The 27058-nt window shown below is 37.5% G+C and overlaps 1 protein-coding gene across 1 annotated transcript in view; it reads right to left on the bottom strand.

Moving 5' to 3' along the window:
- Nucleotides 1-20667, bottom strand: part of CTDP1 (CTD phosphatase subunit 1) — a 44215-nt gene extending 23548 nt beyond the window's left edge. The window contains exons 1-5 of the mRNA XM_070942441.1: nucleotides 20274-20667; nucleotides 15864-15947; nucleotides 13903-13996; nucleotides 12869-12997; nucleotides 12209-12359 (exon numbers count right to left, since the gene is read on the bottom strand). Coding sequence (XP_070798542.1) covers nucleotides 12209-12359; nucleotides 12869-12997; nucleotides 13903-13996; nucleotides 15864-15947; nucleotides 20274-20578 — 763 coding nt within the window. The 5' untranslated portion in view covers nucleotides 20579-20667. The remainder of the gene's footprint in view (nucleotides 1-12208; nucleotides 12360-12868; nucleotides 12998-13902; nucleotides 13997-15863; nucleotides 15948-20273) is intronic.
- Nucleotides 20668-27058: the final 6391 nt, after the last annotated feature.

Genomic DNA, 27058 nt, shown 5'->3' with positions numbered 1-27058 from the left:
TCATGCCCTCATCACTTCTCGCCTTGACTACTGCAACGCTCTCTACATGGGGCTCCCCTTGAAGAGCACCCAGAGGCTCCAACTGGTCCAGAATGCAGCAGCGCGGGTAGTGATGGGAGCAGCTTGGCGCTCCCATGTAACACTGCTCCTGCACGAGCTGCACTGGCTCCCAGTGGTCTTCCGGGTGCGCTTCAAGGTGCTGGTTATCACCTTTAAAGTGCTCCATGGCATCGGGCCTAGCTATCTTCGAGACCGCCTGCTGTTACCAACGACCTCCCATCGTCCCGTGCGCTCCCACAGAGAGGGCCTCCTCAGGGTGCCATCAGCCAATCAATGCAGGCTGGTGACCCCTAGGGGGAGGGCCTTCTCTGTGGGGGCACCTATCCTCTGGAATCAGTTGCCCCTAGAGATAAGGAGAATCCAAGACCTTAGCGCCTTCCGCCGTGCCCTTAAAACCCACTTTTTCCAGCAAGCCGGGCTGGCTTAAGAAGAAATTTTAAATGTTTTAATTGGTTTGTATTTTTAATTTTGGGCCAAATTTATACATATTTTAATTGTTTTTAATATTTGTATTTTATGTTTTTTAATTCTGGCTGTACACCGCCCTGAGTCCTCAGGGAGAAGGGCAGTATATAAATTTAAAATAAAATAAAATAAAATAAAAAAAATGTAGTGCAATAGTAAATTTTTAAACAAAGTTCTGTTAGTTCTTTGTGATATAAATAAATCAATACTAAGCCTTGGAATATTAAAACAGGCATTATATAAGCAAACAAAAAGCAATCTAACCCCGCTCAATATCCTATAGATATTTAGATTTTTAAAAAAATTAATTAAAAAAAGTAGAATTCAACTCCTGGTGACTGAATCCACAGTCTCCTTGTCAGCTTTACTGAAATATTTTGCTACTGTCTTTTTCTGGGATTAAAAAATATTACAGCAGATATTTCTTTGTATTTGTATTTGTATTTCTTTGAAAGACAAAAAAAATTGTATATCCCAAAAGAAACATCTGATTATTGAGATATGTGGTTGCTTGCAGAATTATTTTTATTAGAATTAAAACTGATATTGCTTAGTGTAGGTGGCATGTTAGCATTTGGTATAGTAGGGAAAATTGTCGTCCTCTTAATTATGGTGAATTACAACTTTCAATAATTCTAGATAATCAGCAAAGTCAATAATGAGGAACCTGGAGACTAATTTAGTAATATATGGAGGGTTACAAGTACATTATTCTTTTACAGATATATTTTTAACAAAGACATTTCCTTAATATATCCTTCTCTGCTCTCTAGATCAGGGGTCCCCAACCTTTTGTACCTCAGGGACCATCAAGTTCATAATTTTAAATCCCGCAGACCACTAATACGAATCCAGTGTGCCACTTGCTGAAGCGCCTGGACTCCCAGTGACGTGATGGGGTCCTTCAGGCACTCTCCCTCCTCTCTTTCTCTCCCACTCTTTCTCTTTCTTTTCTCTCTCATCCTTTCTCTCTTCCCCCCTCTCCTACTCATTATCTCATATTCCGTCTTTCTCTCTCTTTTTCATTCTGTCTCTTTCTTTCTCTCTCTCATTCTGATTCTTTTTCTCTTTTTCTGTCTCATTCTTTCTCTCATTCTCTTCCCCCTTTCTCTCTCATCTACCTTCCTCTCACTCTCCACTTTCTCATTCTCTTTCATTCTCTTTCTCTCTCATTGTCTCTTTCTTTCATTCTCTCTTTGATTCTGTATCTTTCTCTCTCTCTCTCTCTCATTTTAACTCTCTTTCTGTCTCTCATTCTCTCTCATTCTTTCATTCTCTCTTCTCCCTTTCTCTCTCTCTCATTCTCTCTCTGATTCTCCCTCTGTCTCATTATCTTTCTCTCTCTCATCTCATGGGCCAGCCAGTATCCTGGGGCTGAGAGGAAGTCAAGCACCTCCCCGAGAAGCCGAGGTGTGCGGAGCACCAACAAGGGCTGGAAGAAACAGCCGTGAGATCCAGCAAGAGATGAAGCTTCGCTCCTGCTCTGGAATATGGAGTGAATCTCCATCCCCGCCCTTCCCTTGCCAGGTGAGGATTGACTGGGAAGGGAGGGTGAGGGGCGGGGACAGCCACTAATGGCTTCAGCCAACAGGAAGCTATAGCAGGGGCAAGAAACAGCCCGGGGTTCTCGCCACCCGTTGCTTTGGCCTGCCTGCACCACCACCCTTCTTGCACCATTTCCTCATTCTGGTCGGCGAGGGCTGCGCTGCAAAGTTGCGGAGATTTACAGCCCCACCATGCCTGGCCAGTCCCATATTCCAGAGCTCTAGTCACAGGACTGGCCACTGCTCATCCCGGAGCAGCTCCTTCACCTGGGTGCGCTGCGGGCCAAAAAATTTTCTTGCGGACCACCAGTGGTGACCACTGCTCTAGATTATTATGGCATCCTACTATGAAGACTATGATCCTGAAGATGAAACTCAAATACTTTGGCCACCTAATGAGAAGGAAGGATTCACTGGAGAAGAGCCTAGTGCTTGAAACGATTGAGGGCAAAATAAGAAGGGGACGGCAAAGAATGAGGTGGCTGGATGAAGTCACTGAAGCAGTTGGCATGAGCCTAAATGGACTCCGGGAGATGGTAGAGAATAGGAAGGCCTGGAGGAACATTGTCCATGGGGTCGCGATGGGTTGGACACAACTTTGTGACTAACAACAATGAAGATACTTCAGTTATCCATCTTTAATCATCAATTTTCTATCATTGACTTTATCGACTTTTCTAGATGTTCCTTTATTAAAGTTCATTCAATATGTTTCAGAAGGGATTCCTAATAAACTACCGCAGTCCCTGTTTATATAAACATATTGTATATGTTCCATATATGTACTCACATATTAAATAATTTCCCATAGCTACTTAAAAACAACAATTTTGTAAGATATGAAACTGAAAGCAGAAATGTTTCTTTCCTGACAAATTCTAAGCATTGGGTATATATGTAAAATTTAAGAAACATTACTTCAGGAACAGATGTAAAATATATTTTTATCGAAACTGAAAAAAGTCTTATTTGATTTTAATGTAGAACAAAAGTACTTTTAAAAATTAAAACAGCATCTGTTAAATACATTTTAAAAAATATTTAAAAAATAAACATTTAGCTGCAAAATGCTGCCATCTAGAGCTTAAATTATGTATGATCTGCTATATATGTATCTATGAAAAAAATTCAAAAATTATCACAAAATCTAGAGTTGGAAATAACCTTAAGAGTATGTTCCAACCTCTTTCTCAGTGCAGGATCCAGCAGTGCATCTAACAGATGACCATCTAGCCTGTTTGAAGACCTCTGGGGAAGGACAACTCATCACTTGGTGCGGCAGCTATACAAACTGACAGCTATATATCAGGGGGCTCTTCTTGATGTCTATTCTGAATCTAATTCCTGTAGCTTTCAACTATTAGTTTGATCCCACTCGCTGGGATAATAGAGAATAAGCTGACTCTGTCTACTATATAATAAAGCCTATTTAAAGCCTATTATGTCCCTTCAATCATCTCTTCTAAAGACCAAAGATGACCAACATCCTTTAATGTTTCTCATAGGGCTTGATTTCCAGACCCTGTACTGTTTTCTTTAAACTTGTTCCAGTATGTTACTGTTCTTTTGGAAAACTATATTCCAAGAGGGGTTTGGACCAGGCAGAGTAGAATTAAATAGTAGTCCTTTGATCTGGACTCTATGTCCATTAAAACATGCCAAGATAGCACTTGCCCTTTTAGTATCAATAGCAATAACGTTAGACTTATATACCATTTCACAATTTTTTACAGCCCTCTCTAAGAGGTTTACAGAGTCAGCATATTGCCCCCAACAATCTGGAAGGATGGAAGTCTGAGTCAAGCTTGAGCCAGTGAGAATCGAACTGCTGGCAGCCAGCAGTCAGCAGAAGTAGCCTACAGTACAGCATTCTAACCACTGCGCCACCACGGCTCATAGTAGCTGTACCATATGCATTATTATGTTGTTGTTTATTTTAATCTATTAATTGCCCAGCTTCAGTGGACTCTGGGCCAAGGTATTTGTAGTGTAAAAGTTTACTTGAAGTTTTTGCACCTGTTCAACTACCAAGTCAGCCGTACCAGGTCACATAAGATTACATTCTGTGATAGACAGGAGCACAAACACACCAGTCCCTTTATATTTTATGGAATGGGCAAAAGCAGTTGGAAAAAGGCAGTTGTACAAATATCCAAATCCTATGCCATACTGGGCTTTGAAGTTTACTAGCATCTTAAAGGGTCTATGCCAACTCGCCATAGCCAATTCTCGACAGCCAATTCGTTGCAAGACAACTCGCTGCAGCACAATTTAATTTAATTATTTAAAATAGTTTAAAAAATATTTTAATTTTTTTCATTCACATTTCGTTTTCCCTCCCTTGGCATCCTTTATTTAATGATTCTATCGCACTATTTATTCAATATTAGTGTAACTCTTGTCCGGAGACGAGTTGTCCTGTGACAAGTTGGTCATGGCGAATTGTCTCGTGGTGAGTTGGCTATGAGTTGGCCATGGCGAGTTGTGGTAGACCCTTTAAGATGATAGTAAACTTTAAAGCCCAGCATGGCGAAAGGGGGGTGAAAATTTAGGTGTGTTTTATACACCGAATGTACACTGCCCACTCACTGCCCCCCACCTTTTGGCCTGTGCCTCGCAGCAGTTACCTCCTTGCAAGCAAACAGCAAGAAAAAACAGTTCCGTTCAGCTTCAGCACAGGTTAATTAGCACAAGTTGATTAGATCGCCTCCCAACTCACAGCTGATTTGCTCTCAGCTGTTTTGCGGAGGGCTCTGCTGCTTGCTGTAAGGAAGTAAACTGCTGGAGCAGATTTTTTTTTCCTTGTGCTAATTAAGCTATGCTGAAAAAGAAACTGAAAGTAAAGCAGGCTGTTTGCTGCAAGGAGGCAAAATTAGGCAGAGGCAGATTTCTGTTTCTTCTTTTTCCTCACCAAAAAAGGTAGGTGCAAACAATGGGAAATTTAGGGCAAAAGAGTTCAAGATTTTAAAACACAAAAGAAAAAAAGGAGAAAGAAAAAGGCAAAAATAAAAATGGGAAGGGAGAAAAAGAAATGAAAGAGAAAGATGTTATACATATTTAGAATTGAAATATGAATAGTAATAAGAAATAAATGGGAAATCATGATTGTAAAAATGAAATGAATAATTGGAATATGTGTCTTTGTATTTTTGAAATCTAGATGATAAGTTTTATTTATTTATTTATTTATTTATTTTAGAAATATGAATAAGTATAAACTGTAACAATTGAAATACCTTTAATGGTATATGGTGGTGAAAGTAAAAAGGATTAAGTTGTAGCTTGGATAACAGCTAGAATATTTTTAAATTTAATTAGGGAAATTGTAACGATTGAAATATTTTTAATTATATATTGTGATGAAAATAGAAATGATTAAGTTGTGATTTGGAGGATTATATGGGCAAAACTATTTGGGTTATTGGGAGAGTTTAAGATGTGAAAATGAGTAACATAAGGGGAAAGCTCTATTTAGTTAGGGAATTGTAATAATTGAGATACTATTATTAAATAGTTGAAAGCAGAAATGGTTAAGTTGTGGTTTGGAGGAATATTGAGAAAATTATTTGGTTTATTATTATTAATATAATTAATTGATTTGTAAGAAATTGGAGTGCATGGAAATAATTGGAATATTCATGTTAATATTGATTAATATACAAAAAAGATAGTTATATACTAATTGATTTATATTAAAATGTTGAATTTGTATTAAACAATTGTAATATTACACAATTAACCAATGGGAGGATGGATATAAAAATAGATGACAATGGGAAGGGGTATAATATAGAATAGAAGGGAAAGATTGAATTTGATTAAGATTAGAGATGAGGATGAAGGGTAATATTGTTTTTTTTAAAAAATAGATGAGGAATAAATATGGCAAAAAGGAAAGATAGAAATTGTAAATTTAATTGAAATTACTAAACATTGTTTAAATTTGTGAACCGGCCAAATACTCTGTTGAAAGAAAATACATTGTACGTTTGTATGTGTGTTTGTCTAAAAAATAAAAAAAAACTTTTTATAAAAAAACAAAACAAAACAAAACAAAAAAGGTAGGGGGGGGGGAAGGGGGATGAAAGGGAAGTCAGTAGAAAAATGCAGTGTAGCTAAAAACAAAAAAACAAAATAAAGATCTGAAGTAAGGAAAGGAAAGCTTGCAGATTACTTTTAATTTTTTCCCCAAATTCCTTCATCAAAAGTGGAAGGCATCTATATTTTCTTCTGTCTACCAAAATAATGTTATTCATATATATATTTCTGCCATCCCACTGTGTTGCATTTGGGTTTGTGGTGGAGTTCAAAGCAAGCTGCATAAGGTTCCCATGGGATATAGAGCCAGGAGGATAGAGCAGACCCAGGCATTTTATGCCCCCTGGCCACATCCAGCCCTCTGGCTGTTCCTGTCCAGACCACGTGGGTCAATCAGAAATTAAATATAAATAAGCAAGCTGCAGGGGGCAGGAGAAGCCACCAAGTCAGATCTGGCTCTGTGCAATCACTATGCGCTCCTTCAGTTGGCTGATGACAGAAAGTACTTTTCTGTGTCTGTGTGGTACTCACCCTTTGCCTGAAGCAATCTGAGGAGTTGAGGTGATGGAGTTTGAAGACATCAAATCGGGTTACATTGATTTGGCCTTCCATAACAGTTCCCCTAGAAAATCAATTGCCCAGCCCTGGGATAGAGGGATAGTACTTGGTTCGTGGTAGTATTGATCAAAAACCATGAACTCCGTAGATTACAAAGATGTTGTAAGAGCTGATGGTTTGGAAGAGAGGTGTTTTTAATCAACATTGCTTTTTGACAGACATTATACATCCTGATTAAGTGACATGCACAGAAGGCTCATTAGACCTAGGGATGGCCTACTAATGCTCAAAGAATGGTTGCACTACACTATAGCTATCTTCAAAATTATCCCCAGCAGTCAAGCCAAAATCTTCTCAGAAGCTGCCTGGAGTACTTAAATTTCAGGAGCTAAGAAGGGCTGAAGCCAGGAAGCATTATTGAAAACTAACGGCAGATATATTCTGGAACACTTTCAGAAGGTAGTGAAATTGTATTTTTTCAGAACACTTCTGGTGAATAATTGTGTACCACTCAGACTTAGTACTTTCCAACTCTGTTATTCTGTTCTGTTGGATCTTATTAACCAGATATTTTGTACTGTATCTGATTACTGGGAGAACAATGAAGAAACTGAATGGTCACTTGGAGAAGGCCAAATTGCTGGCCCTAGGTCCCAAGTGAGAATGTGAGTGGTGGGGCTAGGCTCCAGCAATACCCATGAATCCTTCTTGGAAGCTCCGGCAGATCTGAAGGCCTGAAACACTTATCCAATTACCATCAGCAGCCTTAATATACTGAGAAGTTCCATGGTACGACAGGCTGGACAATCTGGGATAAAATAAAAGTTCTATGGTATGACAGTCTGGACAATCTGGGATAAGAGAAAAGTGTGGAAGATTTCTGTTTGTCTTGATGAGAATAAAACTTCAATTAAAGCTTTAAGCTAAAAAAGATAGAATTGGAAGTAGGAATGAGAAAGGAATGAGGATGGTTGGCTGAGTGAGAGATGCCAGCCTGAGTGGCATAGATACTTGGAAAGATTTAAAATTGATCATAAGCAAATCCTAAATAGCTCAATCTGTAAGCCCCTTAAAAATACTGTAGTTAATTAGTAAAAGTCTGCAAGGCTTTACCAGACAGGTCTTGTCAGATTACCCTTATCTCATACACATATAATGTATCTTCATTTCAGTCCAGATGGTCCTCACTTAGTGACCACTCATTCAACGGCTGTTCAAAGTTACAATAGTGCTGAACAAGTGGTACTTACAACTGACTCTGAAGTTATAGTCAATGTCTCTCCAGTTAGGAGATTATGATTCAGGTGGTTGGGGGTTGCCTCATAATTACAACTTTGCAGTGTTCCACAGTCACATGCTTTGCGACCTTCACTGACGACTCCTGACAAGCAAAGAAGAAGGGAAGCTGGCAGGAGGTTGCAAATGAGAACCACATGAAATTGCACTTATTCTGTAATTGCTATGCCTAAATGGTGCAGTTATGTGACATTGAGTTTGACAACCACATTACTTAGCAATGGAAATTCCCAGTTACCATCAATAACAGAGGACTATTTGTATAAAATATTTGACGAAACACCCCATGACATTCTCTTTGGCAATTCTGTGTGGGCTGACTGATAGGACAAGTAGGTATCTGGTTGGCTCAAAAATTGGATTCATAGGGTGCTCATCAATGGCTTTTCATGAAACTGAAGAAACTGACAGATGCCACAGGGCTCAATCCTAGTCCTCTTTTTTTGGATAAAAAAGCTGAAAGAATGTTTATCAAATCTGCAGATAGCACAAAATTGGATTGGTTATTTTTATAATATGCAAACAAAATTTAAAGGAATCCTGATAGGTTAGAGAAATATGCTGAAACTAACAATGAAATTTAATGAAGTAGAAACTTTTTTAAAAAGTTTTAAAAATTAAATACACAGGAACAGGATAGGAGATACCTGGCTTGATAACAGAACCTATGAAAAAGATCTTAGAATAATAACTGATTAGTGTGATAAGGTCAGGAAAGAGGCAAATGAATCAACATAAATACAGGTTACAAGACATAGAAAGTAATCACCTTCAGCACTGGGTCCAGTCTGGCTTCACTGAAACAGATTCCAAGTAGGAAAACTGTTACAGAAGATGAAAAACTATAACTAAATCATATGAAAAAACTGGATGAGCTGGATATAATTAGCCCGAAGAGAAGGAAGATTAGGGAGATGTACAACAGCATTCTTGTGAAACCATGTCAGAAGGAAAATCAAAACATGTTTCATTCTAGAATATGCCTAGGAACAATGCATTTACATTACTAGACAGATCCCAAATGAATGTTAGAAAAAAATACTAAAAACAGCAGTTCCATAGTGGAATCAATTTACAAACATGACAGACTTCCTTCTTCAGTGGAAGTGTTTGTGAAGTATTTGTTGCTGATGCTGAATTTGGATCTCTGCGTTGAGAACTAATCAAAGCTTCAAATGGCCTCTTTCAACTTGATAGCATTAGGATTCTAAAAAATAGTATATTTAGCAGAGAATCATACAGACATTAACAGGCTTAATATGAAAGGTAAGAAAATGGGTAAAAGCTTCATAAGCAAATAAAACATACAGGTAGTCCATACCTGAGCCTGGCAATTATACTCATAAGTTCTGATGGTTGTAAAGTGGATCATCACGTGACTGAACCAATTTTACAATCCATTTTTGCGAATGTTGGCAGTCATAAAGTGAATAATGTGGTCATTAAGCAAATGGCATGGTTGTTAAATGAACCCATGGTTCATTATGGGCCAGACAGATTTGTATATAAATAAACAATCTGATTTTCTTCTGAAACATGGTTTTCAAATCAATTGGCAGAGCTTACAATAATATAATATTGTCAATACTATTTATACATAAACAAAAAATAATTATCCTGAAACTAATAATAGCATTTAAAAAATTTGGCACAAGATTTTATCTGATCTAAATGGGATTTGTAGGGGTAAACATATCCAATAATACCGAATTGACTGGAGAAGAAAGAAACATGATTACTTTTTTCTACTTATTAATTCAGAATATTGGTTTAAGAAAACAACAAATGGCCTATTCTATTCTTTTTCTTATAATCGTATTTGTTTATAGTATGGCTAAGAAAACTTTTTCAGTCTGTCCTTCTGCCCTGTCCTGGGAGCAGTAGGATCATAGTTAAAGACACTATGATAACACTGGAATGGAGACTGCTGACATTTTTAGCCCAATTTATTTATGTTATGGATGGGGATGGGATTGCATACCATTCAATCTCCAATTGCAAAAAATCAGCTTGATTCTTTTTTTACACTTTTCAAGCTTTTCAAGAAGTAAACTCTGCAAGGTTCTGGTCCTTTTCCATCCTGCCCAAACCTAAAAACATATATATGCAAAAATAGGCTGAAAATTTTAGTTCCACCTAATCTGAGAACAGCTCTCAGAGCTGAAATGTCAGCACAGGGCCAAACATCACAAATTACCCATTCCAGGTTTACCTATTGTATACAACAAATGTTCCCATGCAACAATATTTACATGCAGACTAATAAAAATCTTTGCATTTTTAGCTGGATAAATTTTGTCAGTATTTGAAAACCAGGAAAAATAAAAGAAAAAAACCCAAGGTAACTCTACTTCTGTAGATTCCTGAGCTAGAAAATATCAAATTAAAACAATTTGTTTTAATACCCTTATTTATTTAAGCAATTTATCAGGTGACTCAATCAAACTGCGAAATAAACACTGTTAATTCTTGAATATATGGATAAATAACAACAGTATAAGAGAATAGTTGTAGAGTATATTATTAAAGCAATTAGCAGAATTAATTAATTATTAAATATACATACATTCTATATTTTCCTCACAATCCTTACTAGTGGTTATTCATAATTTACTCAATAAGGCTAACTTTGGAATGAGAATGAGCTGTTTTATACTATAAAAGAATGAAACATACATTCACCTTCATCTATTAATTCAGGATTCTATTTAGCTATTGTTTATAGAATGAGTGATCATCAGATAAAGCTGAAATTAATTCAAAAACAAGGATATGTAGAATACACAGCTGGTCATTTAACTATAGATATCCTTAATTACTGTTTTTTCACATTTTCAGAAAATTCAGAAATGTCAATAGAATTTTAAAAATGCTGGATCAAAATAGGATTAAAATTCCAACACTGAATTTTAATCACGAGACACAGTACTACAACTGGTTCAAACAATGCACTACTTTTTGTTGAAATATTTATAATTCTTATTCCTCTTTAGGTAGCTAAATGTTTTATATAAGGGATGAATATTTAACTTCAAACATTCTAATGTTAATTATTTCCAATTCAGGTAGCCCTCACTTAGTGACTATCTGTTCAGTAATCGCTTGAAGTTGTAACAGTGCTAAACGAATAATACTGTATTTTTCAGACTATAAGACGCACCAATGTATAAGACATACCAAGATTTCGAAGAGGTAACCAAGAAAAAAAAAGGGTTTTGCCCTCCCTGGCCCCCAGGAGCACTCTGCAGCCTCCCAAACCTCTGTGCGCCCTGTTTTTGTGAAAAACGGGTGCATTTTTCACAAAAACAGGGGCGTTTTTGCTCTCCCCGGCCCACAGGAGCACTCTGCAGGACTCCCAAAACCTGTGTGCCCCGTTTTTGCAATAAACGGGACACAAAGGGCGGGGCTTTGGGAGGCCAAAAATGGCTGTATTCGGTGTATAAGATGCACCAACATTTCCACCCTCTTTTTTTGGGGGGGGGGGGGGAGAGAGAAGTGTGGCTTATACTCCGAAAAGTACAGTAGTTATAGCTAATGCTTGACATTATGGCTATTGCAGCATCCCCATAATCAGCTGATCAAAATTCAGGTGCTTGGCAGCCATCCATATTTACTGCCACAATGTGTGCTTGAACTCCCCACTCATCCACACCCCTAACTCCCTTCCATCTCTGCCTTGTTTGGCCACCCTGCATTCCACTGCCTATTCCTGTTTCCCCTGTGTCACCTCCAGTCTTCTTCCTCCTCCTGCTGACCTCGCAAAGGGCCAGCAGCTGTCTTGACCAGGTGCACCTCGTCAATAATAGAAGAAGATGGTAAAGGTCAATGGGGGGGGGAGGGAGGCGGTGGAGGGCTGCAGGAATAAATAATGGCAGTAGTATGCTGCGTGGCCACAAAAGGCAAAGGTATGAGGGGGTATAGTGGTAGGGGGAGTTGAAGTGGAGGTGAGCAGAGCAAGAGAAGTCTAATGACAAGAACCTGGACTACTGGAATTGCTATTGCTAAGTGATGTAGTCATGTGATGTTTTGCCTAACAACTGCATAGCTGAGTAACAGAAATTTTTGGTCCCAATTGGGATCATTAAGCAAGGGCTACCTGTATAGGATTGTCAGAAATGAGTACATAACTGAAATACTTTTAGGTTTCAGGAGCATTATAATTAAGGTTTCGATGCACATAGATTTGAAACTTATTGGAAAATAGCCTTAGAAGTATGGAATATCTATCAATGCAGAGTACTACTTACCAGCAATAGTATGTGCATAAAGCCGGCTCCCAAATGTGAAAACATGCAGCTCATACAACTTAGCAATTTTTTCTAGGAATTCTTTACAATGAGGTCGCAATCGTGTATGGAGCATAGGTTCACCTCGACCTAACTGATAATGAAATATTCCCTGAGGGAGAGAAAGATCCACAGTAAGACCTTAAGACATTATGTCATATGTATGGATAACATATGAATAATGAGGAAAAATCTGCATGCTCCAAAAGAAAACCATGGCTGGATTCCAAAGAAATTAGGTCAGGCTCCAGACAAATCACAATATGATGTCCCTCCCAAATAGAAATTACAACACACTACTACTACTACACTACTGTAGAAAACTATAGTATTCTACTATTCTACTATTCTGCTAAGTTCAATAGTCATGCATCAAATGAGTAAGAAAATGTTTAGAAGAAAATGGCAACTTATTTGAACATTTAATGTAATTTATATAATAAAACTTTTATGGAGTCAAACTTTGGTACACTCTCTGTTATCTATGTATATATGCGATATACATCCCTCCATCATGGCCATTTAAAAAAATTACTTTATACAAAACAGTTTCACTTTAAAGTATTATTTAAAATGATTTTATACTTATTATATAAGTAGTAATTAATAAAGTTGCTTTACTCTGTTAGACATCTGTGGACAGTGTTGCTCTGTGGTATGAATCAATGTCTGATCCAAATCTACCATCAGCACAAGTTTTCGATTTCGGCGTAGCCTTTCCTGATCTTCTCTTCCCAACTGTTCAGCTTGCTAAAATAAATATATATATTATATTAAATACAAACGCAAACACCATAGGCTCAAGAGGAGAAATATATTTCTATTTATTTTTCAATTGTAATGAGGAACTTAGAATTCTGAGAGTAGCAGTGTTTCAGGGTCAAGCCTGTTAAAACCTACCTATTTATTCAAAATAGATTATACTAACATTTTAATTATGAAATTTTCTAGCAATATGGTTTTATTTTTATTCACAGTAAGTAGCAGATGCATGTGAAGAAGTAGAACAGAATGTTTTCCTACATAATTGTTTTGTACTGTGAGAAAGAATAGTGTACAACTAAATTCTGCTTATTTGTTATTCCATTGATGCATAAATAACTAGTCATACTATGTATAATGCTTCATTTAAATGAAAAAAAAAACTTTACAAAATATAGTTAAACATTTTTTATTACCATTCTTGAAAACATATGCTAGGGATGGATACTATATTCCAAACTTAGCATATTAAGCTGAATGTGTAAAGTATAGATGTAACACCTCAGAGATAAGTCCCACAATTATGTCCCACCAAGTACAATGAGAAAAGATAGGATCAGAATATGATTAGTGTATTTTTCCCCCCAAAAGGGAACATACATATAATAAACATGGGTAACAGACAGTACAGCAGAAGACCATTTTCCTGTTTTGGGAATTTACATGATTTATATGCCATCTTTCTATTTAATACTGACATTTAAAATAGGCAACTGTTCCATAATCAAAAGCTGTTTTTTTTTAATAGCTCATGAAAGGTTTCTGAAATTAAATTGCTTTCAGTTCCAATACTGGCTAAGATGGACACCATATGTATTATGAAGAAATATCTCTAATGAAATTTGCTGAATTCTGGACTTCTCCTAAAAACAAAGGAGGAACAGTATACTTGCCTCGGAGCTAACCATCAATTCTGGGACACTATGAACCATTGATACAGTTGCTGTGGAAACGGGCATGTTTTGTTTTCCATTCTTGCTTTGTAACCTAATAATTGAAGGAAAGGGAACACAGAATATTAAATGAATTGATAAACTGTCAAAAGGTAAAGGGCCAACCAACTTACTGTGCTATGAATTTTCACAACCATCTCATACATTTTATGTGTCAAGTAGTCGTTGGTGTACACAAGTAAACACTGTGCTTAATTGCCAGATAACATCATAACACACACACATCCCCATCCAAGAAACTGTGAGTTCTAGTCCTGCCTTAGGCATGAAATCCAGTTGGGTAACTTTGGGCTAGTCAGGCTCTCCCAGCACAACTCACCTCACAGGGCTGTTGTGGGGAAAACAGGAGGAAGGAATATTAGGAATGTTCACCACCTTGAGTTATTTATAAAAACAATAAAGGCACGATTTTTTTAAAAAACGTAAAAAAATTATTATACTTTGAAACCTGAAAAACAGCATACTTCAAGCACTCAAGGGTTATTCAAAGAATAGGCAATAAACGCAAGGTCTTTTCCAAAATGGGATTTCTGGCTCTTTTTGTATATTATACAACTTTAAAATCTATTTTGGACAGTCTCATTAAAGATCAAGATTTGGACTGGATATGCCACGTGCTTCGGGGGGACTTGAGGTGCTACTGGGAGAAATAACATCAATTTCACTGCTGCCTCCCCAGCTTCATTTCCTTTGATTTGCTCTTCACTAGCTCTCAATAAGGAAGGACTGTCCAATTTCTCTCTCCCTTTGAGGAGAAAGTGACTAGGATACTAAATACCTGGTTGAGTTTTGATCAAATGCTTTTCTGATTAGCTTACTTTGCAGGGAGTGCTAAAATGAAGGTCAAGAACATTCTTCTACTAACTGAATACTGAAAAATGAATACATTTATATGGGTGGGCATGGCAAAGAATCTCTCAGTAAAAAGTAATTGTGATCAATCTGGTTCTATACTGTTATATTCATATATGATAAGCAACTAATATATATTCCATAGTATGACTATTTTTCATTTTTACACAATATACTATGGTTTTATGTATAGGTAATCCTCAAGTTACAACAATTGAGCCCAAAATTTCTGTTGCTGAGATATTTGTTAAGTGAATTTTGCCCCATTTTACAACCTTTCTTGCCATAGTTGTTAAGTGATTCACTGCAGCTATTCAGTTAGTAACAAGGTTGTTAAGGGAATCTGGCTTCCCCATTCACTCTGCTTGTCAGATTGTTGCAAAAGGTGATCCCATGACCCCAGGACACTGCAATCGACATAAATGAGTCAGTTGCTAAGTACCTGAATTTTGCTCACATGCCCGTGGGGATGTTGCAATGGTTGTAAGTGTGAAAAACAGTCAGAAGTCACTTTTTTTAGTGCCGTTGTAACTTTGAACGGTCACTAAATGAATTGTTGTAAGTCGAGGACTACCTATACCAACTTTTAAATCCACACTGAATTTTCTACTACAAATTATCTTCAAATTATTAGTTCATTTAGTAACCATTTGAAGTTACAACGGCACCAAAAAGTGAGTTATGAATATTTTTGACACTTATGACCATTGCCACATCCCCATGGTCACGTGATCAAAATTCAAATGTCTCAGATTTATGATAGTTGCAATGTTCTGAAGACATGTGATCACCTTTTGTAACCTTCTAACAAGCAAAGTCAATGAGGAAACCAGACTCACTTAACAATTGTGTTACTAACCAAACAACTGCAGTGATTCATTTAACTGTGGCAAGAAAGGTCATAAAATAGGGCAAAACTCACTTAACAAATATTTTACTTAGCAGCAGAAATTTTGGGCTCAATTCTGGTCATAAGTCAAGGACTCTGTAATCCTCAATTTTAGTCCTATATAATTAAGAGAAATCCAGCTCCATATAATAGTACTTACTGTGTCAAATCTTGACCACATTCTGCACATAAACCTTTCATAACAACAGGATGGCTACATGCTTCTAGCCTTAGCAGTACACCTCTGAAAAGCAATAAAGAATCTGATTTAAGAAAAAAATGACTTGATCAAATTTCAATTTCCATCAAAACTAAGTTGAGTAAATTATATCCAATCTCTGTAAACAAGATACTAAATACATAATGTATATTATTTATGTTTACATGCTATCTTATTTTACACAAGAAATATTTCTTTAATGTTTCAACCAACAAAATATGATTTTTCAAACAAGGGACCTCTATGACTGATTATGAATGAGGAACAGCTATGAACAGCTTCAGTAATAATATTCTTATTATTTTATTTTCCCCTTATATGGAGATTTTGAATATAGTCTTTATATGGGGTAAATAAAGACTATAATCAGAATAAATTTTAATAGGGCATATGCAGTTGAATATGTGATTACTGATTATCAATATTTAGAAGATTTTTAAACACGTCTTCATAATATTCAGCTTATTTTGGTATATGAATTTGGCTGAAGTGAGTATTAAAAATCCACTGTCACAAAAATATCTTGAAGAAATTGTTGGTTAAACTTTCACTAGCTTTTTGATGATGAATTAAATTACATGGATCCAAGATCCACAAAACTTAGATTCTTAGGGCCAGCTTACAGATTTCCTTCAAATATCAGGTGAATACTGATGTTCCATGAACATAGATTAAGAGATACTAGAATAAGATACACATCAGCCTGGACTTCATTACCGATTCCATAATAAGCAAACATTACTTGTGTACAACTGTGAACAAAGTAGTATATGAGAATTTCACAGGATTACTAGAGTCAACACTGCCACAACCCTGTGACAATTCTTTTTACAAGCTAGTGTTATAAAATTGATTAAGTATTTAAACTGCCACACACAGTGGCACAAACCATATAGTAGGGAAAATAAATAGATCATATATTATACAATAACATCACATAGTCTCACCTCAGGGTACAAGGTTTCAAGGGTTGTTTTCTTTTTGTATAAATTGTTACCAGCATTTTTATTCCATACAATCTTCTAAGGGCAAATGAATTTATTTTTTATGACATCTTTGTAGATAGTATTTTAATGTCAAAATGGCTGGTCTGCAAATACACCATTTACATTACAAATATGAAACACCCCAAACTCTGTTTATAACTTCCAACATTAAAAAATATTTTTTTAAAACTACCAAAATCCCGAGAATTTAGAAATCTTTAATGAGTTATAGAAATTCTGGGAAAAATTCCAAATGTAGAAAGGGTGGCTGACACTTGCTCCAACACCATTAATATCATGGGAGAATAAAGCTGAATTTCCTCTACTTCTAATGTGCTGTTTACTTAATTATCCAAGTAAAGAAAAATTATTTCAGTTTTATATTTCTTCATGATATGGCTCTTCATATTTATATATATAAAAGATTCTTGACAAAAATGTCCCTGGAAGCAAAATACCCACAACATTTTCAATTGTTTTACTAGAACAAATAGAAAAACTACAATCTGAAAACTATGGGAAAAACTCATTCCCATAGTTTCAGGTAAAAGGGAATTATACTTGTTTTGGTTTGAAATAAGAGTAGAGTGTCAGTATGATCAAAAACTTTGCTTTCTTCAGAATCTGGATTGCATAGAAAGTTGTATTTCTAATGAAGCCAATAGGAGTTCATTTTTCATTTTGTTTCATTTTTCTTCAGATCTCCAGCTGAACGCATAAAGGGAGGAAAGAGGAAAGGATGGAGTTGCTAATACAGGCCCATTCTCTCCCCACTTTGAAACCCTGAAATATTCAAACAAATGAATAGCTTCTTTAAACCATTAAATGGAACTGCAAGAAAGTAAATATCCAAGGGCATGCCAGTCATATTCAATACAACTATCAGTTGCATTTAATTTAATCTGGGTGTAACAGTCAAAGCCAATGCTACGGCATAATTCAGTAATATGACACCTAAGATTAATAAGATGAAATTGAAGTTAGACAAGATTTAAGGAGAACTCGTGGTTGAACAAGAGTCCTGCTGTAACTGTTCCTATTTTATAAAAACACCTGTCCCTAACTCCAGTCAATAATACCTTCCTCGATTAAAACAAAGGTAAAAAAGCACTAGTAATTTTCACAGCTTATTAGTAAGATAGATAGCAAGAAAATTACTATATCTTTCATTAAAAATAGCCAGGGAAATCACACATGTCCATAAAATATCAAGAATCAAGCATTTAATATGTAATTCTAGAAGGCAAATGTAACAGGGAAAGCTATCCTTCTGCAGAAATCTGCCTGCTCTTTCAAATGTACAAAAAAAATAAAAAAATAAAAATAAAAATAAAATTTCTACTGTTTGGAACAACTTGGATTTCAGAACCTCAATTTATCTATTATTATCCACTTTAGTTGCTGTACTAAATATGTTGTTTGTAGGTAGGGAGCGGTAATCAATCAAATGACATTTGGCAACTTCTGGATGCAATCATATTCAATATTAACGACATGGCTGTACTCAAGAATACTTTTCATTCCAGTTTTGATTATGAGAATGCAATGCAAAACAGCATACTAATTTAATCCTTCCTTAGGAAAATGCATATGTAACATATTTATCTTTGCTTTAGGATTATTGAGGTACACTTCCTGTGGACTAGTTTCTAATCTAGACTACAACAGCCGATTTGGTCTGGGTGGTTAAGGTACCAAGCTAGAAACCAGGAGAGAGTGTGTTTTAGTATCACCTTAGGCATGAAAGCTGGCTGGGTGACTTTGGACTAGTCACTGCCCACAATGTCAGGCTTAGGTGACAAACTGGTTGGTCAATTCCGGTCACAACCAGTAGATCAACAAAACCCTGCACTTGAGGGATAAATACTAGGAAGAAAAATATAAACTTCTTTCTAGGTATAATTCAAAAGTAAATAAAAATACTGATTTTGAGTTTTAGAGTTCCAACCATATACTGAGGTTTATGAATATTATTTCTCATGAAGTTATATTTAATTAAATCAATTCTCTGCACTGGAAGCATTTTTGAAGAAAATTTTTCCATTAAGGAATGACTTCTCACTGAAAAGTCATTATAAATTAAAGTCAATAATTTTATTTATTGTTAAAAAAATCAGTTTTCTGCAATACTGTTTATTTGCAATATATGTTAGCTGCATTCTGTCATCTTTCTCTCTGAATGTATCTAAGTAATGGGTGCTATTCTGAAAGTTTTCTGAGAATAGGATGATTTGGCATTGCAAATGAATATAGTATAATAAATAAATAAAAATTGGTATTTCACACTGTTCAGCGTACTCTTCCTCTGAAACCACTGGATCTAGAAAGCAGTTGTGCAACTTAATAGAACTTGCACATCTTAAAATCTGAAAATCTTTGAAACATATTGTAATCTCTAGTTAGCCAGTATAATTATTTCTAAGTCTTTTGATTTAATCAGATGGGCATAAAACATTAACTTATTAAAATCTACCAGGGCATCAGAAATGATCACCCACTACTGTCACGGAAAAAGATTAAGAATTAATGGCAATCATCCATTTTTCTAAGTAATTCAAGTTATCTGCAAATGACTTGCCAGTGTCTGTCTATATGGGCTTCTTATACCATCTCCCTTAATAGAGTTACAGAAATGGCATTGAATGAAAGCTCAGAGTCATCCCCGATACATAATCAAAATGTAAACACAAGGAAAATTGATAAAGGGGCAGGGTTTGAGTCCTCGATTTTACTTTCATCTTTCCGAATTGTTAGGCTTTGGCTTCAATTAGTCACTCCTCCCACTTCCCCACTAAAAGGGGAGGGGGAAATCCAAGAGACTTAATAAAAAGAAAAGTCCAATTCATCGAGCGCCCTCTCATAAGATGCAGACTGCGGCTTTTTCTTGCGCTGCCCGCAGGATCCCGCCCCTCCCCCCCCACTTCACGCAGCGTCAGGTGCTTATATAGGCTCTGAGGCAGGTTGGCAGACTTGGGGACCCATCGCCTCGGCCAGTTCGCCGGCAACCTAGGCCTGCAAAAGCCTCCCCTCACGACGGCGGCGTCGGATTGCGACCGGGGAGGGAAGAAAGAAAAGGAGCGGGGCCTCGGCTGTCACCGGCGCCGCAGCGCTAGAGGGCGGGGAAGGGACGGCCTGCCCCCTCGCGCGCTTTCCCCAACCTCCTCGTCTTTCACCGCGTTTGAGGGACAAGCAGAGCGAGCAAGAGAGCCGACTAGCCCCGCCGCCATCTCTCCAGGAAACCCCCCCCCCCCAGCCCGAAAGCCGAAACTTGAGGGATTCGGATCCCACGGGTCAGAGGCGGCGCCCTCAGAGATCGGCCCACCCGCTCAGATTGTCGTCGTCGTCGTCGTCGCCCTTTCCTTACCCCGGCGGAATGACCTGTCCCGGCTGGGCGCGCAGCTCTCGTACGATTCCCGGGCGCTCGGCTTTGACCTTTCGCTCGGCCGCCCGTTGCAGGCCAGGCTCGATAAGCGACGCGCCCGGCCGCGCTGGGATTTGGATAGGCACGCAGACGGCCAAGACCGAGCCGATTTTCACGGCCGCTCCGGTCGTTACTTTCCATTCGAGCAGCCGCAGCGGCTGCGGGCCAGGAACGAGGATTTCTGTCACTTCAGACGCGGCGTCGGCGGCGTCTCCACAGACCGAGGCGGTTGCCCCGGGTTCCTCCATGGCCTCGGCCACTGGGGCTTCGTCCCAGGCCGGGCCTGTCGAAGGGCAGGTCGCTATGGCAACGGCGGCGCCTCTATCGGTTGAATTGGAAGAATCGAACGCAAAACGTTATTTTTTACCCTCCCCCACACCCAACTACCACCTTCAGAAAAAAAAAAATAACAACAAGAAGTAGTCACGAGCAGCGCCAAACGAGCGCGAGGTCAATATTCCGATGCGCAGGCGCGAGACAGCCTTTTCTCGCGCCCGGACAAGCTTAAAGGGACAGGCGCTAAATTCGAGCAAGTCGAGGAGCGAGCTCAACCGAACAGGCTCTTGTTTCGTTCCCAACTCTGACGTAGCCGTTTGAGCCACGCCTCGTTTTCCTTCTTTCATGCCTTGCTAGCCTCCGCGGTGACGCATGTGCGCGCTTACTGTACTTGCCCGCCCCTCCGCGTGGACTGCATAACAGTGTCTCACGTTTTTTGCCTCCTCAAGAATAATTGTGGGACGGGAGGCATGCTTGCAAAGTTTTTTTTCCTTCTGCAGCTACAAGTTCCAGCATGCATTTCTCTGGCGGGTTTGAGCATGCGCGCCGGACTGCGGTCAGGAAAAAGCCGCTCAATAGCTGAGTGGATTTTTTTAACTCTCGAAGTTAGTAAACAATTCGTCTGCAGAGTACAGACATCAGTCATATTCTGTTCCCTCGAACCATGGTTTAAATCCTGCATTTAAAAACATATATAGGAAATAATTAAAAAAAAATTTTTTTAACCCAAAAAATTATTTTACCGAAATTCTGCAAAAGGTTCTCGGGAAAAGAAAGGAGATGCCTAACATTTAGCGCTTCCACACTGTTGATATGGAGAGGACAGAAATCGAAATATACCTGCCCAGCTTTGCAGGGAGTGTTGGAATGAATTAAGTTAAAACAATATCTTAAACCGAACGGTACAAAAATGCAACCAAAGTTACTAGGGACCATCTGGAAAATGTAGATTAAAATAATACTGCTTATTCCAAGTTTAGGACTTGAAGCCATCCAATACATCCAGAGAAACCTGGAACTTATTAAAATCAATCACTTGTGATTTATAGTTACAGCAACAGTGATGAGTTCTTAATATTTAACTATACATTTTTAAAACCCTATATTTTATAATATTTATGTTCCACCCAGTGGTGAAATTCAATTTTTTTTACTACGGGTTCTGTGGCCGTGGCTTAGTGGCCGTGGCATGGGAAGGATACTGCAAAATCTCCATTCCCACCCCACTCCAGGGGGAGGATATTGCAAAATCTCCATTTCCACCCCACTCTGGGACCAGCCAGAGGTGGTATTTGCTGGTTTTCCGAACTCCTCAAAATTTCCGCTACCGGTTCTCCAGAACCTGTCAGAACCTGCTGGATTTCACCCCTGGTTCCACCCCAGAGTTCTTAAACTATATGCACATTAAAGCTAATTGATAAAATAATTATTAATAAGATCTATAGTCTTCCTTGAGAATTCCCTCCCCCCCCCCGAATCTTGCAAGATGCAGCCTCCTTTAGTCTTTTACTGCTGTTATCATTTTCTTAGATCCATAAATAGCTGATATTGGATCCATAGCAGTATCTATCATTTTTAAAAGAAGAAAAGTTTCATAGAAACTAGAAATCCAGAGATAACATTGTCCAATAATAATAGGGAGATATTTCAGAATTGCTCATTTTCTTCCTTCATTTCAATTCTCTGCAATACTTCATTTTACTCTTTTAAAATACTTATCTATTAGCATTCAGTGTTGTTCCTTCCAGTATTACAGTATTTTGAAGCACTGAAATATTTTTCTGATTATACTGAAGGTTTATACAATCATAACCTTTATTGGAATATATATTTTCATTTAAAATATTTTAATATTCCATCTGTTTTATGTAATAGGTAGGTTATATCTAGGTAAAACACAGCAGCGATCTTTTAAAAAATGACATGAAATCTCAGATACTTCTTCATAAAACTATATCATGTTTTGCTTGGATAGAACCTTAATTTCAAGTACAGCATATTACTGAATGCTCTTTAAACATTGGCTAACTGGGGCAGAAAATTATTGAAATGATTTATCACTGACTTCATTAAAAGATTAAAATGAACTCCTAAGGAATGGAATGTATAATTAAACATGTCTTCATATTATATGACAGTGATGCAGGAAGCAACAATGGCTTGTTTATTAGCAATTCTGCCAAGATGACACTACTAGGACTGGTGTATATGTATATACACTTTGGCAAGGGATGAGGAGGCAAAAACCGTGGATGTGTCAGAGTTACTCTTCACAGTCTTTGACACAAGACAATAATTGAAAATAAAATAGCTAGGTCCCTGAGGTGTTTCTTCACCATAAAGTTGTCTAGCAAGGTTAATAGTTCTGGGGCAACCTGTTGGAGAAGGCTGAACAAATTCATTTACAAATGAATGAGGAAGTATTAAAAGAATAAGGCAGAAACTTTAAGACAGTTTTTATAGTAAAGCTGTTGTGAGTGTTTTTGCCCCCTTACTGATGTACTTGCCATAAAAGACGTTTTTTAACATTTAAAATAATGTTATTTGCATATATGCTATATTTAGCCACCTAGAATGGAAAATAGAGTGGAGCTCACACAATGCATTCAAGATTAGTAGGTTTGTATAAGCATGAATGATGTAATATTGGGTTTTAAAATGATAAAGGAAGTTAGTGAAAAGGATGGATAAATTTAAAACCAGTATCAAAAGAAAAGGAATAGTTTGGAATTTTGCTTAAGATGGCTGAAGTGGGGAGGGAAAGTTAAAGGAAGGGGACTATAAAGGGGAAAGCTTTATAGTCTGAGCCAGGAATAGGCTTCTGGGTACAGTAAAATGCATTTCTGTAAATGAAAAAAGCCAGACCAATTTTGATCAGGGCAGCTGTGGAAACAAAAGAGTATGGGTTGCCCTGAAAGTGAGACGGGTAGTCTCTAAACTTGATAAATAAATAACAATAAATAAACAGGTCGCTAACAAAAGCTGGCTGAGTGACTTTGGGCTAGTTGTTCTCTCAGCCCAACCTACCTCACAGGGCTGTTGTGGAGAAAACAGGAGGAAGAAGTATTAGGTATGTTTGCCATTTTGAGTTATTTATAAAAATAAGATGGAATAAAAATGTGTAAATGAAGCAAAAACCACATCTGTTCTTAAAAGGAAACCAGATTGATGAAAACATAAATAAGAGCTTCATTTTTCACAAAGATTAAATGGGTTAGGGAGGATGAAAGCCTATATTAAAAAGAGGTGGACAGAATGTTCACACTTGTGGTTTTACAGGAACTAGAAATGCTGCTTGCTTTCTTCTACTAGGTACCTAATTCACTAATGCCTACATAAAGGCATGATTATATAATAGGAAGAAAAGACACAACAAAATTCAAAATATCAGGGCAAATTCTTTCTGTAGTTTGCTGTCATGGTTGGGCAATATTCTACCAGATGTCTGCACCAACTGGGAATTGGTAAGCCTCCACTGGATATCAACCAGTCACAAGTTTAGAATTACTTGGTTACATGCAGATATGTGAACCGAAATGTGGTCACTAACCTCACAATCAATACAAAAGCTATGAGTGGCACAAAAAGCCATGGAAAGATACATGCTTGGCATCACAAGACAAGATAGAAAGACCTGCACATCCACAAAAGAGACCTAAAACAGGATGGAGCGATGACATAAGCAAGTATTTTTTTTTTCCAGAAAATTTTTTATTTTTATTTCTTATACACATCATGTAAATGTACATTCTCTTATACATAATTGGTCATACGTATACATATTTTTCTTAAAGCATGAAAATAAGACATTTTAATTACATTCTGGGTTGCTCTTCTACCCTTTCTTTTCCCTCATTTCACAACAAATCACCTTCTTCTTTCTTTCCCTTCCCTCCCTTCTCTCCTCTCCTACTTTCTCCCTCCTCCTCTCCTTCCTCTTTCCTACTTCCCTTTTCTTTCCCCCACTCCTCCCCTCTTTTTCCCCTTTCTCACCTTCTCTCCTACTCCTGTCCCCTGTCCTTTCTTCCTCTCCCCTTTCTTCCATTCCTCTCTCCCCCTCTCCTCTTATTACCCTTTACTCCTCTCTCCTTTCTTTCTCCTTTGTTGTGGAATATATTCCCTATTTGGTATCAGAGCAACTCCAATATTCTAATAATATATACTTTCTTTTCGATTTCTTTTCACTTTCACCCAATCTGTCACTTTTATCATCATAATTGTACATTTATATTTATAATCTTTCTTTTCTCCTCTCCCCCTTTTCCATTTACTCTGGTGTCATCTGGGTTTCTATTTCTTTTTTGTCCTCTCCCTCATTTAACTTTCTATTATCTAAATCATTTATCTATCATCTTTTATTCATATTTCTTTTCTAACTATACATAAAATCTTCCCCATGTCTTGAAATACACCAATTCCTCTTAAAGTTAATCTATTCATTTCCGCACAGTCTAAAATCTTTTTTATTACTTCACCTTCTGACGGGATTTTTTCTGTCTTCCAATTTTGCGCAAATACAATTCTTGCTGCTGTTGTTATATGTATAATTAAATACACATCTTCTTTGCTGTATCTCTCTGGCAGAATAACCAATAAAAAAAAACAACCCTGGTTTTAATTCTATAGATTTATAGATCTACAGCATCTATAGATGCTACAAGCATTTGCGGATGATTTAGTATTCATTATGGAAGAACCAATAGAAACTGGCCCAAAGTTAATTGAGCAGACATAAGCAAGTATTGTGGGCCCAATTGGCAAAGGAAAGCTCAAGACCATACTGGTTGGAAATGTACAGAAGAGGCCTTCACCCTACAGTGAATAGACAATGGCTAGAATGACGATGAAGGGAATAAGAGTTAACATTCATTTTCAGCATTTTATGTACCTAGGCTCTGAAGCTTCAACCTTTTATTATATAGTTGTTTAATCAAGACAATTTGAGTTCTCATTATCTCAGTAACCTATAAAGTAAATACATTGCAACCATATATTATGGTCATTATTTTCCATCACATTAGCAGGATATTCTCTGTAATGTTGCTGTTTTTAAGGCCTTATTCATTTGTTTTACACACTGCCTAGCATTTTATGTATCTCAGAACATAAATTCTTATTTGCCAAACTCAAGTGATAATAAAATAGTTTATCTGGACAAATTACAACTAGTCCTTGGGCTATGTTAATTTGTTCAATGACCGTTCAAAGTTACGATGAGACTGAAAAGAATGAGCTTATGATTGGTTATTTTCCTTATGTCTATCGTAGTGTCCCTGGTGTCATATGATCAAAATTTCGGCAGCATCCCACAGTCACATTTTCTTCCCTCTGCACAAACTGTTCCTGTTTCAACTCTCCCCACTTGCCTATCTCCTACCATCTCTGCCCTTCTGGTCACCCTGCAAAGCATGGCTGACATGAAGAAGCCACAGTATTTCATCTCTTACCTCCTGCCACCCTTCTGTTGCTGCCATCACCAGCTGTCCTTCATTTTATTTTTTGCCTCCCCTCCCCTCCCCTCTGCTGGCCAGCCTCAAGCAACAAAGTGGGAGGCTATGTTGGCCATTTTGTGCAGGTACTCTTTCCCTTCAATGCCACCACCCTGGTAGCTGGGCTCTTGATAGACCTGCCCTGCTTCAGTAGTCTCAGCCCACCATAGAATCCTCCTTGCCTCACTGTCCAGTAGGAAGATCACCTCTGGTGTGGAGGACTCGTGGCCCTGGACCCTTCCTTTCTCAGGAGAGTCCGGGGCTGTGCTCTATGGATGGCTTCCTCCTTTGTACAGGAGGCCAGCCAGCGTTTTAAAAAAAATCTGCTAGTTAGTTTTCTAGAGAATTCCAACTGGTTTATAATAAATACCTGCTAATTATAACATGAAATACAAAACAACACAAACATACATTTTACAGTAGCACCAGAGAATGGGAATTCAGATTAGGATCGTCAATTTTAACTCACAATATGATTTCAAAACATATCAAAATCTCTGTAAGAGAAGAAGCACTGTGGGTTTGGATGATGGCACTAATAGCTCCTTCTCACACTTGTAGCTGATTCTCTCACTTGATGAATAAGGACTATAGAGAGAGTTACTTTTTATCATTATCATGGCAGTAGATGAATGAGCTAATCCCTCATTCAAAACAGTGGCCGATCATACCAACAAAGCTGTTTACATTACTGTAAAATGCAGATATATGTTGTTTAATTTGACCCTAAAATTCTCCTAGAATGTCTTCTGCAACTTTGGTTTCGTTGTTTGAGTGTTTTCAATTCTGTAACCTAGCAGACATTTCTTTTTTTGTAAATTTATGCTCATATTCTCAGAGATAGTATCTAACTACCTTATTTTCTATTAGTCTCTGTTTCTATTGCCTTTGATTTTTCCAAGTTAAGGGTCTTCTCTAATGACTTTAGTCTTCACAATTATATATTCAAAATATTTAAGCTGA

Source organism: Pituophis catenifer, unplaced genomic scaffold (genome assembly GCF_029215685.1).
Source record: "Pituophis catenifer annectens isolate HBS135680 unplaced genomic scaffold, rPitCat1.0.hap2 SCAF_3, whole genome shotgun sequence".
Classification (NCBI taxonomy): domain Eukaryota; kingdom Metazoa; phylum Chordata; class Lepidosauria; order Squamata; family Colubridae; genus Pituophis; species Pituophis catenifer.
The sequence above is the reverse complement of the archived record's forward strand: the minus strand, read 5'-3'. Positions and strand labels throughout refer to the sequence as shown.